Source organism: Temnothorax nylanderi, unplaced genomic scaffold, assembly GCF_030848795.1.
Source record: "Temnothorax nylanderi isolate EJ_2023f unplaced genomic scaffold, tnyl_v1.0 TNYL_tig0002_pilon, whole genome shotgun sequence".
Classification (NCBI taxonomy): Eukaryota; Metazoa; Arthropoda; class Insecta; order Hymenoptera; family Formicidae; genus Temnothorax; species Temnothorax nylanderi.
In genome coordinates this window covers 652054-670218 of record NW_027249064.1, presented here as the reverse complement: position 1 = coordinate 670218, position 18165 = coordinate 652054, and the positions used below count along the sequence as shown (strand labels likewise).

The 18165-nt window shown below is 40.1% G+C and overlaps 1 protein-coding gene and 1 long non-coding RNA gene across 2 annotated transcripts in view; one reads left to right on the top strand and one right to left on the bottom strand.

The window, feature by feature from the left end:
• Nucleotides 1-16914, top strand: part of LOC139768542 (uncharacterized) — a 160861-nt gene extending 143947 nt beyond the window's left edge. The window contains exons 5-6 of the long non-coding RNA XR_011717386.1: nt 14212-14353; nt 16333-16914. This is a non-coding gene — a long non-coding RNA (uncharacterized lncRNA). The remainder of the gene's footprint in view (nt 1-14211; nt 14354-16332) is intronic.
• On the bottom strand, nt 7575-11793 carry LOC139768417 (uncharacterized). The gene is made up of 5 exons (XM_071698580.1): nt 11672-11793; nt 10929-11318; nt 10421-10589; nt 10072-10250; nt 7575-8610 (listed from the first exon to the last, which is right to left on the bottom strand). The coding sequence occupies exons 1-5, from the start codon at nt 11690-11692 to the stop codon at nt 8176-8178; spliced, it is 1194 nt and encodes a 397-aa protein (XP_071554681.1). The 5' UTR covers nt 11693-11793; the 3' UTR covers nt 7575-8175.
• Nucleotides 16915-18165: the final 1251 nt, after the last annotated feature.

The following is an 18165-nucleotide window of genomic DNA, read 5'->3' as shown; positions in this document are numbered from 1 at the left end:
AATCAAAGCTACCCACGTTCGTCTTTGGCAAAAGGGAGATCAAAGGCATGCGCGGGTCCGTAATGCGGACGCGGGTTCGCCACCCGCGTGTAAGAAATAATAATAATTAAATGCGCTTAATTACCGGCGAGTTGCCGCGAAGGATTCGGACGGGCGATAACTCAGCGCCGGGCACTCGGGGCGGCGGGCAGAATGGCCGACGAGAAGCATTTGGTAGGATATTGCGCGTTGTGTTGCAAGCGTGCGCAGTTCATTAGGGTGGATCCTTTTTCGGCTGGCGAGGCAACGCGGCCCAACGGGTGAGCGCGAGGGGACGAAGGGGGGTAGCGCGCGCGAAAGAGGCAAAGATAGCTGCAGAAGCACGAAGCAGTTAATATTGTCTCCTGGGGGCATATTTTACGGCAGATACAATCTTCAGGATGCCTCGCTAAAAGCTACACGTGTTTATCAGCGTAAGCCTTGCCCCCTTCGCCCCCGTCCGCCGTTCCGCGGACCCCTCTTTCGTATATCTCGCCGCATCTTCCTTCTTCCGTCTCCACCTAACCGTAGGCCTCTTTCTCTTTAAAGCTCTACAGCTCCCGAGCCCTTCGACGCTGTAATTTCTTTCGGGATAATTTCTGCCGTCGTTTTCATTCGCCCCTGCCTTCGTCGTTTCCGGATTTATTTATCGAAAATCTCGCACGTTCTCTTCGTAACCCATGTGCCTCAAGAAAGAACGGCGTCCGTCATGGTGAGATATTTGTATATCGTTGAGTTTGATGTTTGAAAAATTTACACAAGAAAGGGAATTTAATTTTTCTTTCAAGAAAGTTTGTTAATAAATCCGCCGAATTCAGGAATATTACACAGGAATAAAAATATCACTTAAATAAAAAGGCAATAAAGTACGTGAGTATGATTTCTGTGTTTGCAACAGCGAGGTTTCGTTGCGCGCCTCTCTCGTCTTTCTCGCGTCGCGTTCGGTTCTTGTGCGCGTGGGACGGGTATGCAAGTGCATCTGGTATATAACGAAGGTCGCTCGTACACTAGCTTGTCTACCGGCTGATGATACCCCCGTCGAATGATGCGCACCTACCTGCTTCTCGTACGCCGAATACCATTCCCGATACCCCTCGGGCGTCGCAGCCCGAGATCAGGCCCCGGTAGCCGCGCGCTTCTAATATATTATTTTCTCTCGCTCTCTCGAGATACCTGCCCTCCCGGTCGGCGGTACTTATCGAATTTTGTAATATTAATTATTCCCAATTTTCTTATTTAATTCGTGGGCGAGCCGTGCCATTAGTGTAGTGAATGGTGCCCGAAGCTAAAAATTTCAACGGCTACAACATTCAAACTTGTTTTTATTGTTGTCCTTTAAATATAGCCCGTGGAAGTACAATTATTTGCATTATGGTCTCTCGTCTAATTATCTCGCAAAAGTGCACGTAAATATCGGACATCAAGGACAAAAATTAAGATTATAGTTGCACCCTGTCATTTATCAATGTCATATATGTATATTACTCTATTCTTCATCGTTCGATTTTATGTTAGATAGCGTTTATACTTGATTATAAGTCCTTAATTTAGTTAAATTTATTATTTGGACAAATAAGAAGATTTTCGAGATCTTAACCAGAGCAGAGCTGCAGGTTCGCATATATCTATATAATATGCAATAAATATCACATAGAAAGACACAGTTTTTCCCGAGCGTAAAAGACAAGCAGGTATGTCTCTTTGTCCCGATTACGAAAGAAGGCCGGTCTTGGCTATGATTTTCACATTTTTCGAGCGAGTAATAGATTCATAAGACAACCCTCCTTATGTAGTCCACTTTTCCTTCCGTTCGACCCGCTTGACATTATTTATGATCCCGATATAATCGAGAACTATATCGAATATACAGCGTAAATAGCGTATTTTCATTGCGCATATAATTCATAAGAGAAATCGCCACCTGCTTCGTGTACCGCACCGCGCCGTTATTGCGTTTAATAACTTTTACAGTGCGCACCCGACATTTCGCCGTCGCGAACGGCGCCTATAAAACAGTACGGTAATAGTAATATTAATCGATTATTGCGCTAAATGATAGTTCACGCACGGTGACGTTGAAAAGGAGGGATAATAATCACGCGCGCACGCGGCATAAAGAAAAATCAGTATTGTGCAGGTAACAATCATTCATGACACCGCGTTCTGGCGCCGTGTTCGCAGCCTGTTCGCTTGAGTGGCGAATCAATCATATCGTTATTGTGTTATCTTTCCGCGTGACGATTGCGCGCGCGCACGCGAGAGAGATACGGGACAGTGATCTCGATAGCGAAACGGAGGCAACAATTTCCGAACCGATCTTTTCATCACGTAGAATTATATACAATCGTGATGTGAACGAATACTCCTTTTTCAACGGTATCCGTCTGATAAATCGACAGTTTCCATTTTTTATTCACCTTATTACTAATTCAAGATGCGAATTCGAAAGTGGCTAAAAGCTTCAACATAAAAATAACCATTACGTTTTCTTAATTTGATCTCTCCGTCATTGAAGTACATGTTTGTGAGTGTTTTCGGGCATTCCGCAGAAATGCGTGCTAATGTGGTACAGGAAAATATCACAATGGCGACGAAATAAAATTGGAGATCGCACGCGATCAATGCCAAATGAACGAAGAAGCGGGCCAACGAAAGAGCGCTTATTTGCATATTCAACACCCAGTCGTGTTACGACAATAAAATGCCGCTAAACACGTGTTCCGCGGTACGATACGGCGTGTCCCCCGACGCCCCGGTACCATCGGAACGTTCTTTCGATACGGGTCGTGCTTCTTCGCGAACAGGTAACACACGCCACCGACCATAATCGCAAATTACCCGGGTACGCTGAGCATGTGTACGCACTCGCGATTACACGTTTCTTCGTTTACTCGATACGGAAGTGTCGCAAATTGACTCACTCGAAAGGTCTCGCGTGAAAGTCCTATATAGTTTGACAGCGAAATGACGAATAGATATACGCGAAAGTTCCTATTTACATACGTGGCGAGCGACACGCTCGCAGTACCTTTTACCGCAATCCCTCGATCCGCGATCATGAGTTCGTTCATTTCTATTAGACTTATTAACACGTTGACTATCATAATAGTCATCCGTCTTCCGCCTGATTTTCAGTTGACGCTCTGGTAATCGTTGGTAATCGGTGTTATATTAAAAAAATTTTTAAACACTTATGAAAAGATAAATGCTATTTAATATACAAATTTGAATGACATAAATGGCTAGATAACAATAAAATACAATTCAATACACTACCTATAAGAATATATTCTTATTTAATCATATTACACAATAATTTAATCATGGTATGCTTATAATAATAATAAAAATTCTACTCGCTGAGAAAATAACGTGTTAATAACTATATAACTAATGCTCACTAATACTTTTCCTGCAATTAACGCCTTATATGTACATGTATAAAGCTGAATTAATGCTTCGAATATTGACTTAAAGATGACTAACGACCAACGGTTCATTATCGTTCCTCGATAAGCCGCACAAAGGACGCGAATCGTGCCGTACCGCTGGCAAGGCCCGCGAGCAATTCGCGCCAGCGAGCTATGCTCGCGCTTGCCGAGCAGCGTGCGTGGGCGCGAGCGATTGTCTGGCGTGTCTCCTTTTTGCGCCTAGATCGCTCGCGGCAAAAATGAAAATAGCTCGGCTATGTGCGCTCGCGGCTAAGCCTTACCTCGCGGGCCGCGTACGTTACCTACGTGGGCCCGGCCGCGCGCGAAAGGGCGGACAGCCGCGTGTACAAAGGTGTCTGTATGCGTGCGCGCGTGTGCACGTCAAACCGCGTCGCTTAATTCTACTACCGATTTACGTACCGCCGCCGTATCACACGACGCGCGCATACATATGCACGCACGAGACGGCTTTATGCGTCGCCAGTTTTGTTCCGTGCGTCAAATGTCATGCAGACACCGGCCGCTCAATGCGCTTGGAGGTGTCGTAATTTCAATTAAAATCAGATCGAAGCGTGAAAAAACCTTTTTAGCGCGAGATCGATAAGCATCGATCGGTTCTATCAGCTGTCAGTCTGAACAGGTGGTTATGAGGTCATTTCAATTTTCAATAAAGCTACTGTTTTTCCTTTACGTCTATCTCTCGCTGCGATCTTGCGAGAAAATATGACTTTGTACGAGGTGCACGAGTTATAAATGTTCTTATTGATAAAAATGCACCTGCTATCTTGGTATATTTGTTTTTCAAGAAATATTAATTTAGCCACGGATATATTGCCAAGTTTTTCTCGAACGATCGAGGTATCGCGAACTCTCGAGACGGCGAATGATAGATTTTGCCGCACCCTGCTGTACATGTCGAGATTATGTATATTGTCACGCTGATTGGCGTCGCGTAGTTATGTCGAGTTTATACGTCTCTCGCATAATAGACACGACACGACCGATGTCAAAGAGAGTCGATAGTCGACTCCCCTCGCAGCGGAACGCTGCCGTGTGCCACGCGTGGCACGGATTCAACGGGAAACCGGGCCCCGGGCACCACTAGTATTTTGAAACCGGTCCCCGCGAGAGGTCCGGAATGACACCTACGCCTTTACGCGCGGCTGGCGAAATCGATCGAGGCGCGACGAATTTCGCTGACATACCGACTTCCAATCGGCACGAGCGGCGAATTTCTCAATAGGCGTGCAATAATTTAGCTGCGCCTGATAAGAAGCGAATAAAAATCTATGAGAGGTAGAAATCACTCAATTTTTATTCAAAAACTAAATTAGATGTTTCGTTGCAAATTTAAGATTACTTGATCATCTATATCGAAACAATTCGATTAAAATACATATAGCTTCTAGCGCAGAATTATCAGACATTAAACAGGATCGGATTAAATTGCGAGACATCAGTTCTCGCGACTCCGGTTTATAACGCTGCATCAATTTCAAAGGAGATTCACCTTGGTGTCGAGAGACGAGACGCGATTTTCAATATATATAACTTTTGTTCGAAAGCTTAATTACTTTGTCACGTATCCGAGCACGTATAAGTGTCTTATCTCGCGATCATGGGGCCGAGACCAAAGGATGAAGTGTGGAAGACCGCGTTTCGTGGGAATCGATTCAACGGCGATACGATCGCCGTCGTCGTTAATTCCCATCAGGCATCGCGAGTGTGATACTAATCCGGCAGTCGGCCCGGTCCCGAGGCGAGGAGAAGGACACGGTCCGTGCCGTGCCGTGCCGGTTTCATGCGCGTTTTCTTATTTCGAATGGGGCGCAAAAACGTTTTAATCTGACGCAAGAATGGGTGCCGTGACGGCTCCTTCGTTAGGTTGCACCCACGAAGAGGAACGTAACTGATACTCGCCCGCATATGATCGGATAAATCCTCGACTCGATGTCGACTCCTCGTCATCTCGCCATTTCTCCGTGTCTGTAACTGATCTCTCGCTGTCGTCACTGATCTCGTATCGGGCCAAAAAGAAAAAAAAATGTAATAAATCGAAAAAGACGCCGAAGCCTTAACTTTCTAAGAAATTATTCGTTCTTTTTGAAAGAACGCTGATGTCTGTTAAGATACAAACTGCACATATTAATATTTAGAAACTAACACAAGTACATAATGTATTCGAAATGTTCCAGTTTTTAGGCTTACAAGTTAAAAATTGCATAATGATATTAACTGACTTACTTATTCCATCTTAGAACAGAGAGACTGTAATTCTTTGGGCGCTTCCAGAGCTTGTAAGGATAAAACGCTTTACGCGCCTTTCGCGTATTATCATAAGAATCACGCGTTTATGCGATCTCGCGCATTATCGTAAAAGATACGCGTGGGAAGGCATAAAGAATAGCGATAAGGCTTCGCCTCGGCTTCGCACGATTCAATTGAATTGCGGTAGCTGCTGCTACATAGGGGCCATTGTGCGCCCTCATAATATATGCGATTCAAATGAAATTGTAACGAATGTAGTAAGTTGGAGGAAGCAAACAGCGCTGATTTTTTTTCTATATTCAGACGCCGCGCGATAGCTGCTTTCTCTCGTTTTCTTTCCATTCCTCTTCTTCGAGTTTGTGGCAGTTATAAAGTATTGTACCATTTACAAGCACGCGGACGGACAGACGGCTTCCCTTTATCCTATTCAACTCGCATTATCTCTAGATTGGAATTCACGAATTTTAGGGGAGATCCTCCTTTCTGGTATCAGAGAGAAGTTCAAGACGTCCTCTGAATGGTCGAGTCAGCTGTCCGCTATGGTATTTTTGACGTCGCCGTCTGTTGGACCGAGCAACGTCTCTCGGTCGAACGCTACGGCCAGGGATTGCAGCTTTTCATCTCCGCCTTAAACGGGATAATTAACCGTCTCTGCTCGCTTAACGGTAAAGCACGATATTTCAGGTTGAGCGCGGCGGCGGCGGTACCGGGCACCGGTCATATATTGTATCCGAAGGCAGAGTGCAACCTCTCGCGCGCGCGTAAGCCGCCCCTACGGCTCTGCCCGCGCATTACGCACCTTGTAATTTCGTCCAATTAAAAGCGGTTGATAGTGATAGTCGAGAAGATGCGGCGCTCAACCCTAGAGAGACTGCGGGCGCATTTCTATTAGCGCACCCACAGAAAAGACTTCTAGATACACAATGCTATTACTCTTTAATCTATCATAAAATAGGATCAAAATAGGGCCAATCATATTTAGTATTGAAAGAAGAATATTTTAATCTTAAATAGAGGAATTCTTAAATCTAGAATAAAATAATCTTGATGATATCCCTCTAATTTTCTCAGAAAGATTTAGATAGCAATTTCTAATAATCTCATAATATTCTTGATTCAACTATAGACGGATCTAAAGGAAATCTTATTCTACTCTTGCGGAAAAAAATTTGTACACTGAGAAAAAATGTTCTGGATTTTAGTAAATATTAGTTTGCGTACAACTGTGACTTTATTTATTAAAATGAAGAAAATTTTCCTTTTTATTATTAGTATATTTTTTTCTTAGTGTAGATTGTCAGGAATCTTATGTTATTCTTCCAAGATCCTTTTTGCGATAAAATAATTAAAGTAAAGGTTTTTGAAATACAGATATTATGAGCGAAAACACAGATATTATTTGGTAAACTTTTATTCATAATAAATCAGATCCACCAGGCAATAATTAGATCCACCACAGGCTGCACGAACACGTTACTCGCGTATGGCTGAGAGAACGAGACGTCTGTCGTAGCATAGATATTAATTAAGGTAAAGAAAAACGTAAGACGAAAAAGGTTGTTGTACAATAGTCTTTCATGACTTACGTTTTACTCTGCCTTACTTTATATCCACGACTATGACGTTGATGTAAACACACGCTTCGTTCTCGGTCAGTAGCGTATCACGTTATTGGCGTTAACGAAAGACGGTAGCACACATCGGTTTCGCGCTAAATATTATGGCGCTAACACGGCTAACATCGCGTGAAGATTTAGTCTAAACACAAGAATATATAAGCTTAAATTTATATATATTACTCTTGTTTCAAAAGATATTAAGTCAATCTTATTTTATTCGACAGAGGAGAATTAAGAATTATTAATTTGATCTTAATATTGTTTTATTTTTATACTGCTTCAGGTTGTGATGACATTAAACATGTCAAGAATATTTTTTGTCTCGTTATTAGAAATCCTTTCTGAGAGTGCATGGTATAATAGTAATTAAGTGTAATAAATAGAACATGAAAACCATTACGATCAATCAACTCGTTGCTTCAAGGTAACGTGGCAGAAATTGATAACAGAGCCATATCTGTAACACTTACTACTCGAAAACTTTAGCAAACGTTTTTTAAGGTGGTGTATATTTGTAGTCGTTGAATCTTTCGTCTTTGACACTTATTCGAGTATGAGCGTTCTCCCAATGCGGGTAAAATGGATCGCAAGGCATCATTGTTTTCCGTTTATCTACAGTGGTTCTTATATATATATATCCAATATAAATAGGCCAAAAAGGTGGAATATATTTTGTAGTTATAGTAATCCAAGGTTGAGTTGTTTCGTTTTTCTTCTTGAACTGGATAAAGAAATCCTCTATTCCCCCTGCATTGCTCCAATCATTGTTCCAATACCGTATATTATGCTTTATACTATATATTTACTTACTTTAATGATATAAACACATATTCAGAAGATTAATTAAAAGGATTAAAAGGATAACATATTAAACCATAACATTTAAAGTTTATGTTTGGAGCATTGGTTGAAGTTGTGTCGTTTCCTTTCTTAAACTGGATAAAGTAATCCTCAATTCCCCCTGCATTGCCCCAATCATTGTTCCAATACCTCGGATAATTATATAAATAGTTAAAATTAGAATTTGGGGACGGTCTGTCATTTGTGTCATATGGCGCACCGGCAATCTCATTGGTTGCCGATAATTCCTCGTTACTTCTGTATGGATTTTGCATATAGGTAACGAAGGGTGGTTGAAATTGTACAGAAGTAGGTGTTGCCGCCGTATCGGCATATTGGTAAGCTTTCGGTGTCATTTCAGAGTAAAAAGGAATTTGTAATGTCTCGTGCTGGCTTGGCTCTGCCGTGCTGATCATGTTCATATTTGTGATTTCCTGTAACATACATAATGCGTTTTATTAAAATTTGTAAAAAAATGTTTCGTTCTTTTTCTCTTTCTAAAAATATCATATAAGATATTTTGTATCATAGACCATACGAATATTTATATATTTTACATTGCAGAAATAGTATATTGTGCACCAAAGGGCGAAAGAAGCGTTTTTCAAACGAGTGTGAAGTTTGGCAAATCACATGAGTCTGAAAAAGCTTTTGACCCGAGGTGCACACGATATTTTTCACAACACCTTTTTATGGAAATATTCGACTTTTGAATGCCTGTAGAGTGTATGCGTTTAATATTCCATTCGTACAGTTTGTACGCGCGTGTAGTTAAATAGAAAGAGAAAAAGAGAGTGATGCGGGGTCCAGGGGCGAAGCCCTTGGTGGGGGGTGTGGGGGGGGGGGGGCAAAGCCCCCCACATAACACAAAACTAAAATAATAATAAAATTTTAAAAAGAAATATAAATAATTTTCGAATAAGATACAAACCGTTTTCGGTCTAAGCTTAGATCTTAGGCAACTCAATATTAATTTCCGTGTATATGTATTATTATAAAATACATGTACATATATATTCCAACTTATTACTGCACGCCGATCACAGTCGGATATAAATAATTTTAATTATTGCAGTAAATCTGATTGATTTGGGATTTTATTTAGGGATATTATGTAAATAGGTTTAATTAGTTATCTCATTAGTGATATTATTAAGAAAAAACAATTTCAAATCAGTAGTGTTTTAATACAAGTAATTTTTGAAATAGTAATTATTTTTTTATTTATTGAAATTAATATAATTTTTACAAAGAAAAAGTCTTATTAGTTAGTGAATTTAATATTTACATTTTTCAAATTGGAAGATCGGATTATTTTCTCGATTTTATATTGCCCGTTACTTTACTTTTTGCCCGCTATACGGAGCAGAAAGTACCAACTTTCCTCCCTAGGTAGGAAAGTAACAACCTTTCTCCCTGTTCAGCGGGCGGAAAGTAATAACTTTCCTCCCTGGCGTGAAATTGGCCACTTTCGCCCCTCTCTACAGACATGGAAAGTCGGACTTTCCGTGGAGGTGTTGTGAAAAGAATATTTTTTAAACTTTATGAAACACATTCATAATGTTCGAAAAATGTTCCATTTTCAATATTAAAGTTGTACACATAGTGCATTTCATTAATCAGATTTAAATTGAGAAATTTAATTAAATTTTTAGATTTTAATTGAAAAATATTTGCGCAAGAAATCCATATCGTCTCGGTCGTAATAATCAATTAAATTTCTATAGATCGGACAAAAATAAAAATTTTTAAAGCACATAAAACTTTACTACTTTACTACTTTACTACACATAAAAATTTACTACTATAATCGTTATCGTTCGATTTCCACAAACTCGAAGATATTGCGCGAATCTCGTAAAAAGTCTATATTAAAATAAATCGTCGCAACATACCTTGTCTTGGGCGACGTATGAAGGTTGCGTATGACGATTTGTATAAAACTGGTGAATCATACTTTGCATTGTGTTGGGTATGTAGTATGTACGTCCAGGGTGCATATATTCCGTATAAAAACCGAATGAACGTGGATTTGTTACATAGTCATTGATCTGACGGTTTTCCACCCGCTTATCTGTAATTTGAACAGTTTACATTGAAGCGTATTAATATCGGTACAATGATTTATGTTCCTGTCTTATTGGAACTCGTATAAGCTAAAGTTACACGACTTTTAAGATAAGCGGTGCATTAGGTTATTATTTGAAGATGTTAAATTTTAATCTTGTTCTATGAAATATTTACCAGTAGTATCAGTAGGCTCATGTTCTGGAAGTAACGAGTCGATGGTTGTAGGATGCTTGGCGTCAGTTAAGGGCGACTTCGCGGCCACATCATTGTTATGTGCAACGACCTCAGATTTACTCGATTTAGTGCTTGCAGGATCCGATCTTTTTTTTCGGTTGTGTACCATCTGGAGAAATATCATTCTTATGAAATATTCAGTAACTTACATGATCAATTCCTGTACAAAAACACGACAAATATTAGCGTTTGTGTTATATAATTAACTCCAAGAAAAGCTGTTTGTCAATAATACAGTGACGCACATATTTGTCGCATAAGCAAATTGCTAGGTGTTACATACAGGTGTTTTTAATTAAATATTACACTTAAAAATATCAAATTAAATAAAATTTGAACTTTCAATGAAATGATAGTAATATAAATAAAATATTGCGAATTTTAAGTTAATGAAACATTATACTTATACCATTTTCTCAGATCAAGTAATAGGATAATGAGCATTTACCAAAGATTGCAGAGGATGGCCGACATATCCATACACCGAGGGCCGTACATATCCATGACCGCCTATTCTTGCGAAATGCACATGGTGTGGCCTCGGTAAATAATGGTGGTACGGTGGACGATGTGGATAGCTTAACACATGCGAACGAGGATCGGCTTGGTTCGATTCATAGGGATACACCGTCTGAACTCCCGAAAGATATCGCGTCGATTCCTGTTTCGGTAATTGTTCCGCACGATATTGTTCAGTCGGAGATCGTATCCAGTGCTGCGAAACAGACTGATGTTGCAAATAGCGTGGATTGCTATCGTATTGATGTTCATAGCCGGGTTGAACGAGGACGTTGGCAAGTGCGATACTTGCAGCTAACAAGATTGTCACTGCTAAGAACTGAAAAAGAATGATTAAGGAAATTTTATGCAGATTGTTCTTGAATAGATATTCGATATGGCAGAAATTTGTTCCCTAAATTATTTATTTATGTAACAATTTAAAATTATTGGGAGAGAGATTACATATTTATGGATTTATTATGGAATATTATTTTATTAGTATAAAAATCGAATTAGAGGAAAAGTAAAATGCAGAAAAGAAATAAACGTTTTATTACGTATTGATTTTTACAAAATTTCTGTCTAACGGTGATGACATATAACTTTATTATTAAAAAATTCTAATTCCAGAAGTTAAAAACTTATAAAAATATTAAATAAATGCAAAACATGTCAGAAAAGTTTACTCACTAATCCTCGGTGCGAAAACATCGTGTTGCTCTTACAGTTTCACTTGGTAAGACTAACCGCGATTCCTCAGTGTCACTAACTTAAATAACCTGAAGAATCGCTGACGTTATGTTGAATTTTGCGCATTCCATAATTTCGTCAGTTTGCACATTGTGAAATCGTTTCGAGGCAAAAATACCGACGTCATTAAATTTATAAAATCGTTGCTGCAAATTGCTGATTGACTAAAAAACTGGCATAAATTTTTTTAAAATTTTATTCAGTTTATAATTCAAGAATTTTCCAATCTTATAAAATAAATAATTTGCTAAATATGTATTTATATTAATTGGCAGTATGTGAAGTGATAATGTGCCATGTATATATTTTGACAGACAATTAGGTTTCCTCGTTGACTTAATTAATGCTTAATTGTAGTGAAATTAATTCACCTGTTACGTGCGTATTCTTGTAGTCGTTATTACGGTAAGCATTATGGAACGACTGGCCAACAATTCGTACTCTTTAAATCTGAATTACTGAATAGTCACTGATTCACAGTACTATTCACTGATTCAGATTTAGAGAGTAACTTCCGTTTAATCAATGCGCTTTTCCCTAAATTTCGGATGAATCAATTACATGTAACGGCAATATCAGACTGCAACGCAAGATGATACAAACAAAGGGGCCTACTGCATCCTAAATTTGTCATGCAGTAAAATTCTTACTACGTTATTGACAACCAACTTGAAAGAGGACGCAGCGGAACTCAAAGATCTCTGTTTTAGAACTGATCGTACAAAAGACCGAATTTATTTCGCGATAACGTTCATTCAGATGTAAACCTGCTTTCAAGTCAACGAACGTCTATCATAGATTTTTTTCTCATCAACCTGCTGTTTTTAAGGATGTAAGTAGCTAGAAATATGGATTTCTTTATAACATGAAAGTCAATCCAATATTTATAATCCAGTCTTGAGGACTCGAGACCATCAGTTCTACATTTTTGCACCGATATGAAAAAATTATCGTAATTTCGACGATGCAATATTCACTGTAATGGAGGCTTTTTGAGAATCGACGATGACCCGCAGGATGATTCGTCTTCCTTATCTGCATGGGCTGGATCTGTGCCGCGTGCGGCCAATAAAAAAAATGAGCCGTTAAACGAGATCACGACGGTGTATATGGAATTTAAACGATCTCATAAATTATTATAAATAGGGATTGCGAGAGTGATTCCTAGTCCGACAACAAGCTACGAAAATTATCCGCCCGATGCATGTAAGACCGCGCACCTGCTCTCTCTCCTTGCACGCACCGTCTCGCCGTCGCGCGCGATAAGGGGAATCCAATTTAAACGACACTCTCGTAATTTTATATGGAGCGAACAAGCAATAAAATTCATTTTCGCAGAAGCACGGCCGAACGGCCGCACGCGCCCTATAGTTAGCCAGATGAAATCATCAAATTCGAAAGTTATATGATAATTTTAATCGCAGACAGGTTCATTGACGTTCCCGGCAGTAATAATAATAATAATAATAATAATGTAGCGAATAATAAGATAATGACGTGCAGCGGTGCCGTATCGGGGAATAATGTTCACGTACGTCAGTACTCCACATATGACCTATCATCGCAAAGATCTATCGAGTGCCAGCCACGTATTTTCGTCCCAAATTATTTCTACATGTAAAACAAACATGTATATACGTTGTCATATTTTATTAGAGAGGAGAAATCAATGTACTGGCATGGACTCAAGCGTTTAAATTTTATAATACAGACGTAAATGAATTGCGCCGTAAGAATAACCGGACTGCGCTCGTGCATATAAATATCCGAATTTATGTGCACGCCGTTAAAAGCGTTATGTAGACAAGTGTATATTTGCGCTGCACGGCATAGTAAATCGTCAAACAATAGATTTGTCCTGGGTGCAATTAACATTTCTGCTAAGTTTCGTATCTCGCGAAGCGGGAAGGGGCTCAAAGCGAGCTCGTGCTCACGCTCATTAATAACGCGATTATTAGGCGCGGCGCCAATTTACGCTATTCAGATTTTAACCCAATTGGCATCGGACAATCGGCCGCGCCACGAGCCATTTTACCTTCCTATGAGATTTATCTTCTTTCTTGCGATGCACCGCGTGGCGATGCCACCTCAATAATTCTCCCTCTCTGTTTTCGTTTGCGTAGCTCGTGCTCGTCGAATAAATTTTTACCCGTCACCGACAGCCTCGGCGTGCTACGCCTACGCGTGCATCGAGATACGAGAATAATACGCCCGGAAAATAATACTCGCACTTCGAGGACATATAGAAGAGACTTGCGCCGAAAATGTCTCTTTTGCAAAATAATTCGATTGCTATTCGAGCATCACTGATTTCTTTCTCGTATTATTTTTATTTTTATTTTACATCAAATGTCTCTCCAATAACTTTTGAAAGCTTTCGATTTAAACATGTATTGACTTAAATATATCGTTATTCGTAGTTTTGTTAATAGAATTATCTTTTCTATCCATTAATCGTGCGATACCTTCTATGTTTCCAGGTGGGAGCTAGGGGCACAGGCGAAAGCAGCATTCCGGAAAAGAGCTCGCTTGCTCGCGCACAGCACGTTCGCGTGGGTGGAAGGTCGAAACAGGATTCACGGATCAATGTGTTTTTGTCGACGGAGGCGAAAGGCAGGACGTGTAAGAACTTTTGACATAAATCGCTCTTGGGAACTTTCATTGAACGTAATTGGATCGCGGCCAAATGCTGGCCGGCTTGTCATCGATGGGCAAAAGGTCGTCAGAAATCGAGAGCGGCGCGGCGCGATTCTTACGCCGCGGGCGAGCACCGATCGCGCGGCTGATGGCAGGACGTCTCGCGAGGAAAGAAAATCGGGACGAGCGATTTGCCGGAGAACAGAAGAGAAAGGATATCGATATAGTCGCGGAAGCGGGCAGCGTCCGCTCGAGATCGATATCGAGAGCCTCGCGAATTAAATCGCGATGTGTGCCGGCGCGCTTCCGGTTACCGAAGATTCTATCGCGAAGTTGCGATCGCCAGCAGCTATCCTCTCGCTATCCTATCGATACAACGCGTATCTCCTTTTTTCCTCGCGCGTGATTTCTAATAAGATTAAAGAGCCGGTTGTGCCGGCGCGGCGCGCGCAAGCCGGCACTGTAACAAATAGATCGTAGCGTTTGCAATAATAACGATCGCAACTAGGCCGCGGCCTAGGCGTGTAAAGCTAAGCCGTTTTGAAATACCGAACAGCCGGATAATTGCAGCGACAGGTGGCGTTGGATTGAGATCAGAATTTTTATTAATGAAATTTGCAAGCGCGGATGCTTAATGCCCGGCTCGGGTAACTCACATTGGCGTATTATCGAGCGGATAATCATCACCGATTTTGTCTGCGGCCTCTTTCTTATTCTTCATAATATATGTAAGAAAAGAAAGCTTTTCTACTCTCTTGAACGATATATTTTTCTAAAATTTATTTAATTCCCTCTCTCTCTCTTTCTCTTTTCATTATATGCGACTTATCCTTTCAGTCTTTCTGCATTCGTATTAAGTCTAATCTCCGATTATATATAGATTAACGTCAGTATCGATTAATAAGCACACCAGCAGAGATGTATTAAGGCTGTAAAAATCGCGGCGCGGTCCTTTTTCTGCGGATCACGTTGTAGTGGAGGCAAATTAGGTTTTTATCTCGGAACCGGTTAAAACTACTCGGATTTGAACGTTTTTTTTTTTAAATGTAGGTAATTAAAAACACTACAATGTTTATGGGTTAAAAATTGACGCTAATTGTTTATTTAATAAATTTATAAAATAAAGTTAATAAATAAATAAAAGCGTCAATTTTTAACCCATAAACATTGTAGTGTTTTTAATTACCTACATTTAAAAAAAAAACGTTCAAATCCGAGTAGTTTTAACCGGTTCCGAGATAACGCACTTTTTTGGTCTAATTTGCCTCCACTATTGACACTTTGTTTCCAGTTGCCGTTATCATAAATTTAATTACGATTAAATCGACTCCCGCAACTCGGCAGGGTATGTGTTTCCAGTCACATCGTCCGTCTAATAAATCGACCGATCAAGCTACGAACCGTACGCAACGCGCCTCGCATTACCGCGAACTCAACGTTCGCGATTTACATACAATCGCACGACTTGACGCAGCGTTTCGCGCGTTTTCGACGCTCTCTTCTTAGACGCTGCGTTTGTATCACTGTTCGATTTCCTGAAGCCGGTGACGTTTATTACATTGACTTTACGCACGATTCAGCGACTAAACTTTTTCATCACGAATTCTCTACGGAAATGCCTGAATTATTCGTGTAAAAACATTCGAAAATTGCACGTTTACAAATAAGAAAGAAATATGATTTTATATTATTTTTTAGAGACAAGTTTTCTGTTTTATTTGAACATAATCATAAATTTTCAAAGAAAAAAAAAGGAAAATTAATGAAAATGTAAATTAATTAATATGATGTAAATAGATAGGCTTTGATCGAAATAAAAAATATATAAAAAATAAAACGAAAACACCTTCGACCGCGTTCGAAGGTCTGTCGATAGTTAGTATAGATGGCTATCGGAATTATGGCTCCAAATTGAGCGTTATATGCACATTATAATATATCGACCGGGGTATACTTTTTTTCAGGATCAGGCCGACGAATCATCCGCGTTAGTGATGCGCCCTGGCGAAGTTCACGTTCAGAGGACCGTTACGCGAAGAAACAGCTATAAATCTGCTGGATCGACACTGATTGCGCCCATAAATCGATCGACTTATTAAATCAATTAAATCGATTTATTAATTTTGACGCAGAAATCGCGGGACCGGTCGCCATCTCGCCAAGGTGATTGATTTATCGGCCTTAATCAATTTCCATGCCGAAAGTTTCGCATGAATAAGTAATTCCTCTCCCTGCGTGGTCCTCGGCTATTAGCAAGTCGTCCGAATATTACGGATATTATCCGGACGACTTTCGGCGTCGTGACGCAGCGCGCTCCATTTTTCAAAATGACCAGAATTTCTCGAGAGGAGAAAGGATCGTTAGGTCAACCCTTACGGAAGAGACACGGTTTCGTAATGAGGTACCGCGAAAGCTGATATAAAAGATAAATGATAAATGAGACAAATTTAAAAAGCTGTTTAAAGATCCGCTGCGCAAAGAGACGTAGCGCTCTCAAGCAATATCCGGAAAATAAAATAATGCATCGATGCTATGTCTGCAGATCATTCAGTACACGTGTTATTAATCATTTACGCACAGTTTTTTTTACAAACATCCCATTTCCTAGTTTGATGGATTCTAATGTTAGATAGGTGGTTTAGAGCCATTACGTATCCTTCTCGATTTTATCTGTCCGTGACTCCCGGTCGTTGTTTAGACACGTTATACTTATACAGCGATCTTAGTCACGATGATCTGTTATCGTCGCGAGATAACAACATTGTGTAATACACAGCGGTACCGATCGCTCCTGTCGGTCGCTACTGGAAGGTCGGCAATACGTGTCGATGACTATCTGAATGACACTCGACTGTCTTCGAGTGCTCCAATTTGTTTACAGACGCGCGCGAGTATTACCTTGATAGACCTCCTGTCGAGATCGACCATTTTAAGTAGCATTCAGAACTCTTAAATCGCGTTGAAATTATGGTGAGAATAGAGATCCGTGTCTGATGTCTTTCCTGAAAGCTTTGTGGAGTTTAAATTAGATTTTAAGAGATTAACATCTAGTTTTTTTTTTCTTTTGACTAGCTAATGATACTTTCGTGAAATGTGATCGATTACATATTGACTCATCAGAAAGATTAATATTGTAACAATATTATCGAACGATTATAGGTATTATTAGTATAATTATATGAGACGCTCGGTGAATACGAACCCGTGATTAAAAATGAGCCGTGACGATGTTTTTACAAGCACTTTTTATCGAGGATTCTCTCCGATATGGAAGATTGTGAGCTATGAACATCGATGCCTTTTGAATTAACGATCGCTGTGAACGCACCTTTAATTGTCGGACCCTGCCAACTCCGCGGGATGCCATGCCTCGAGTCAAGCATTCCTGACACCCTGAAGTGACTGTCGGAACCAGAAATGGAAGGAGAAAGAAGGAGAAGCAGAAAGAGACTAAGAGTTAAACCAAGAGACCGAGAAAATATCTAGAGTTCCGTGGCAATAAAAAGACACTCTCGTCATCTTCGCTCATTATTTGCGTCCGACGATTATCCAGAATCAACAATCACGTAATAACGCCTTCGTCGGAGTCTTTAGCCTCGCCAATTAGTGTCCTCACTTAGTGCTAAAATAAGTGCCTCACGGCGATTCAGTAATCTAATAGTTTTTATCTAGAGCACTACGTGTGATTTCTGTTTTATTTATCTTGTTTATTACAGAGAAAGAGAGAGGAGGAGGAGAAAGTATTGTACTAGTAAATTAGCGTGATTTCGCTGCGTATTAAAAATATTTTTCGTGAC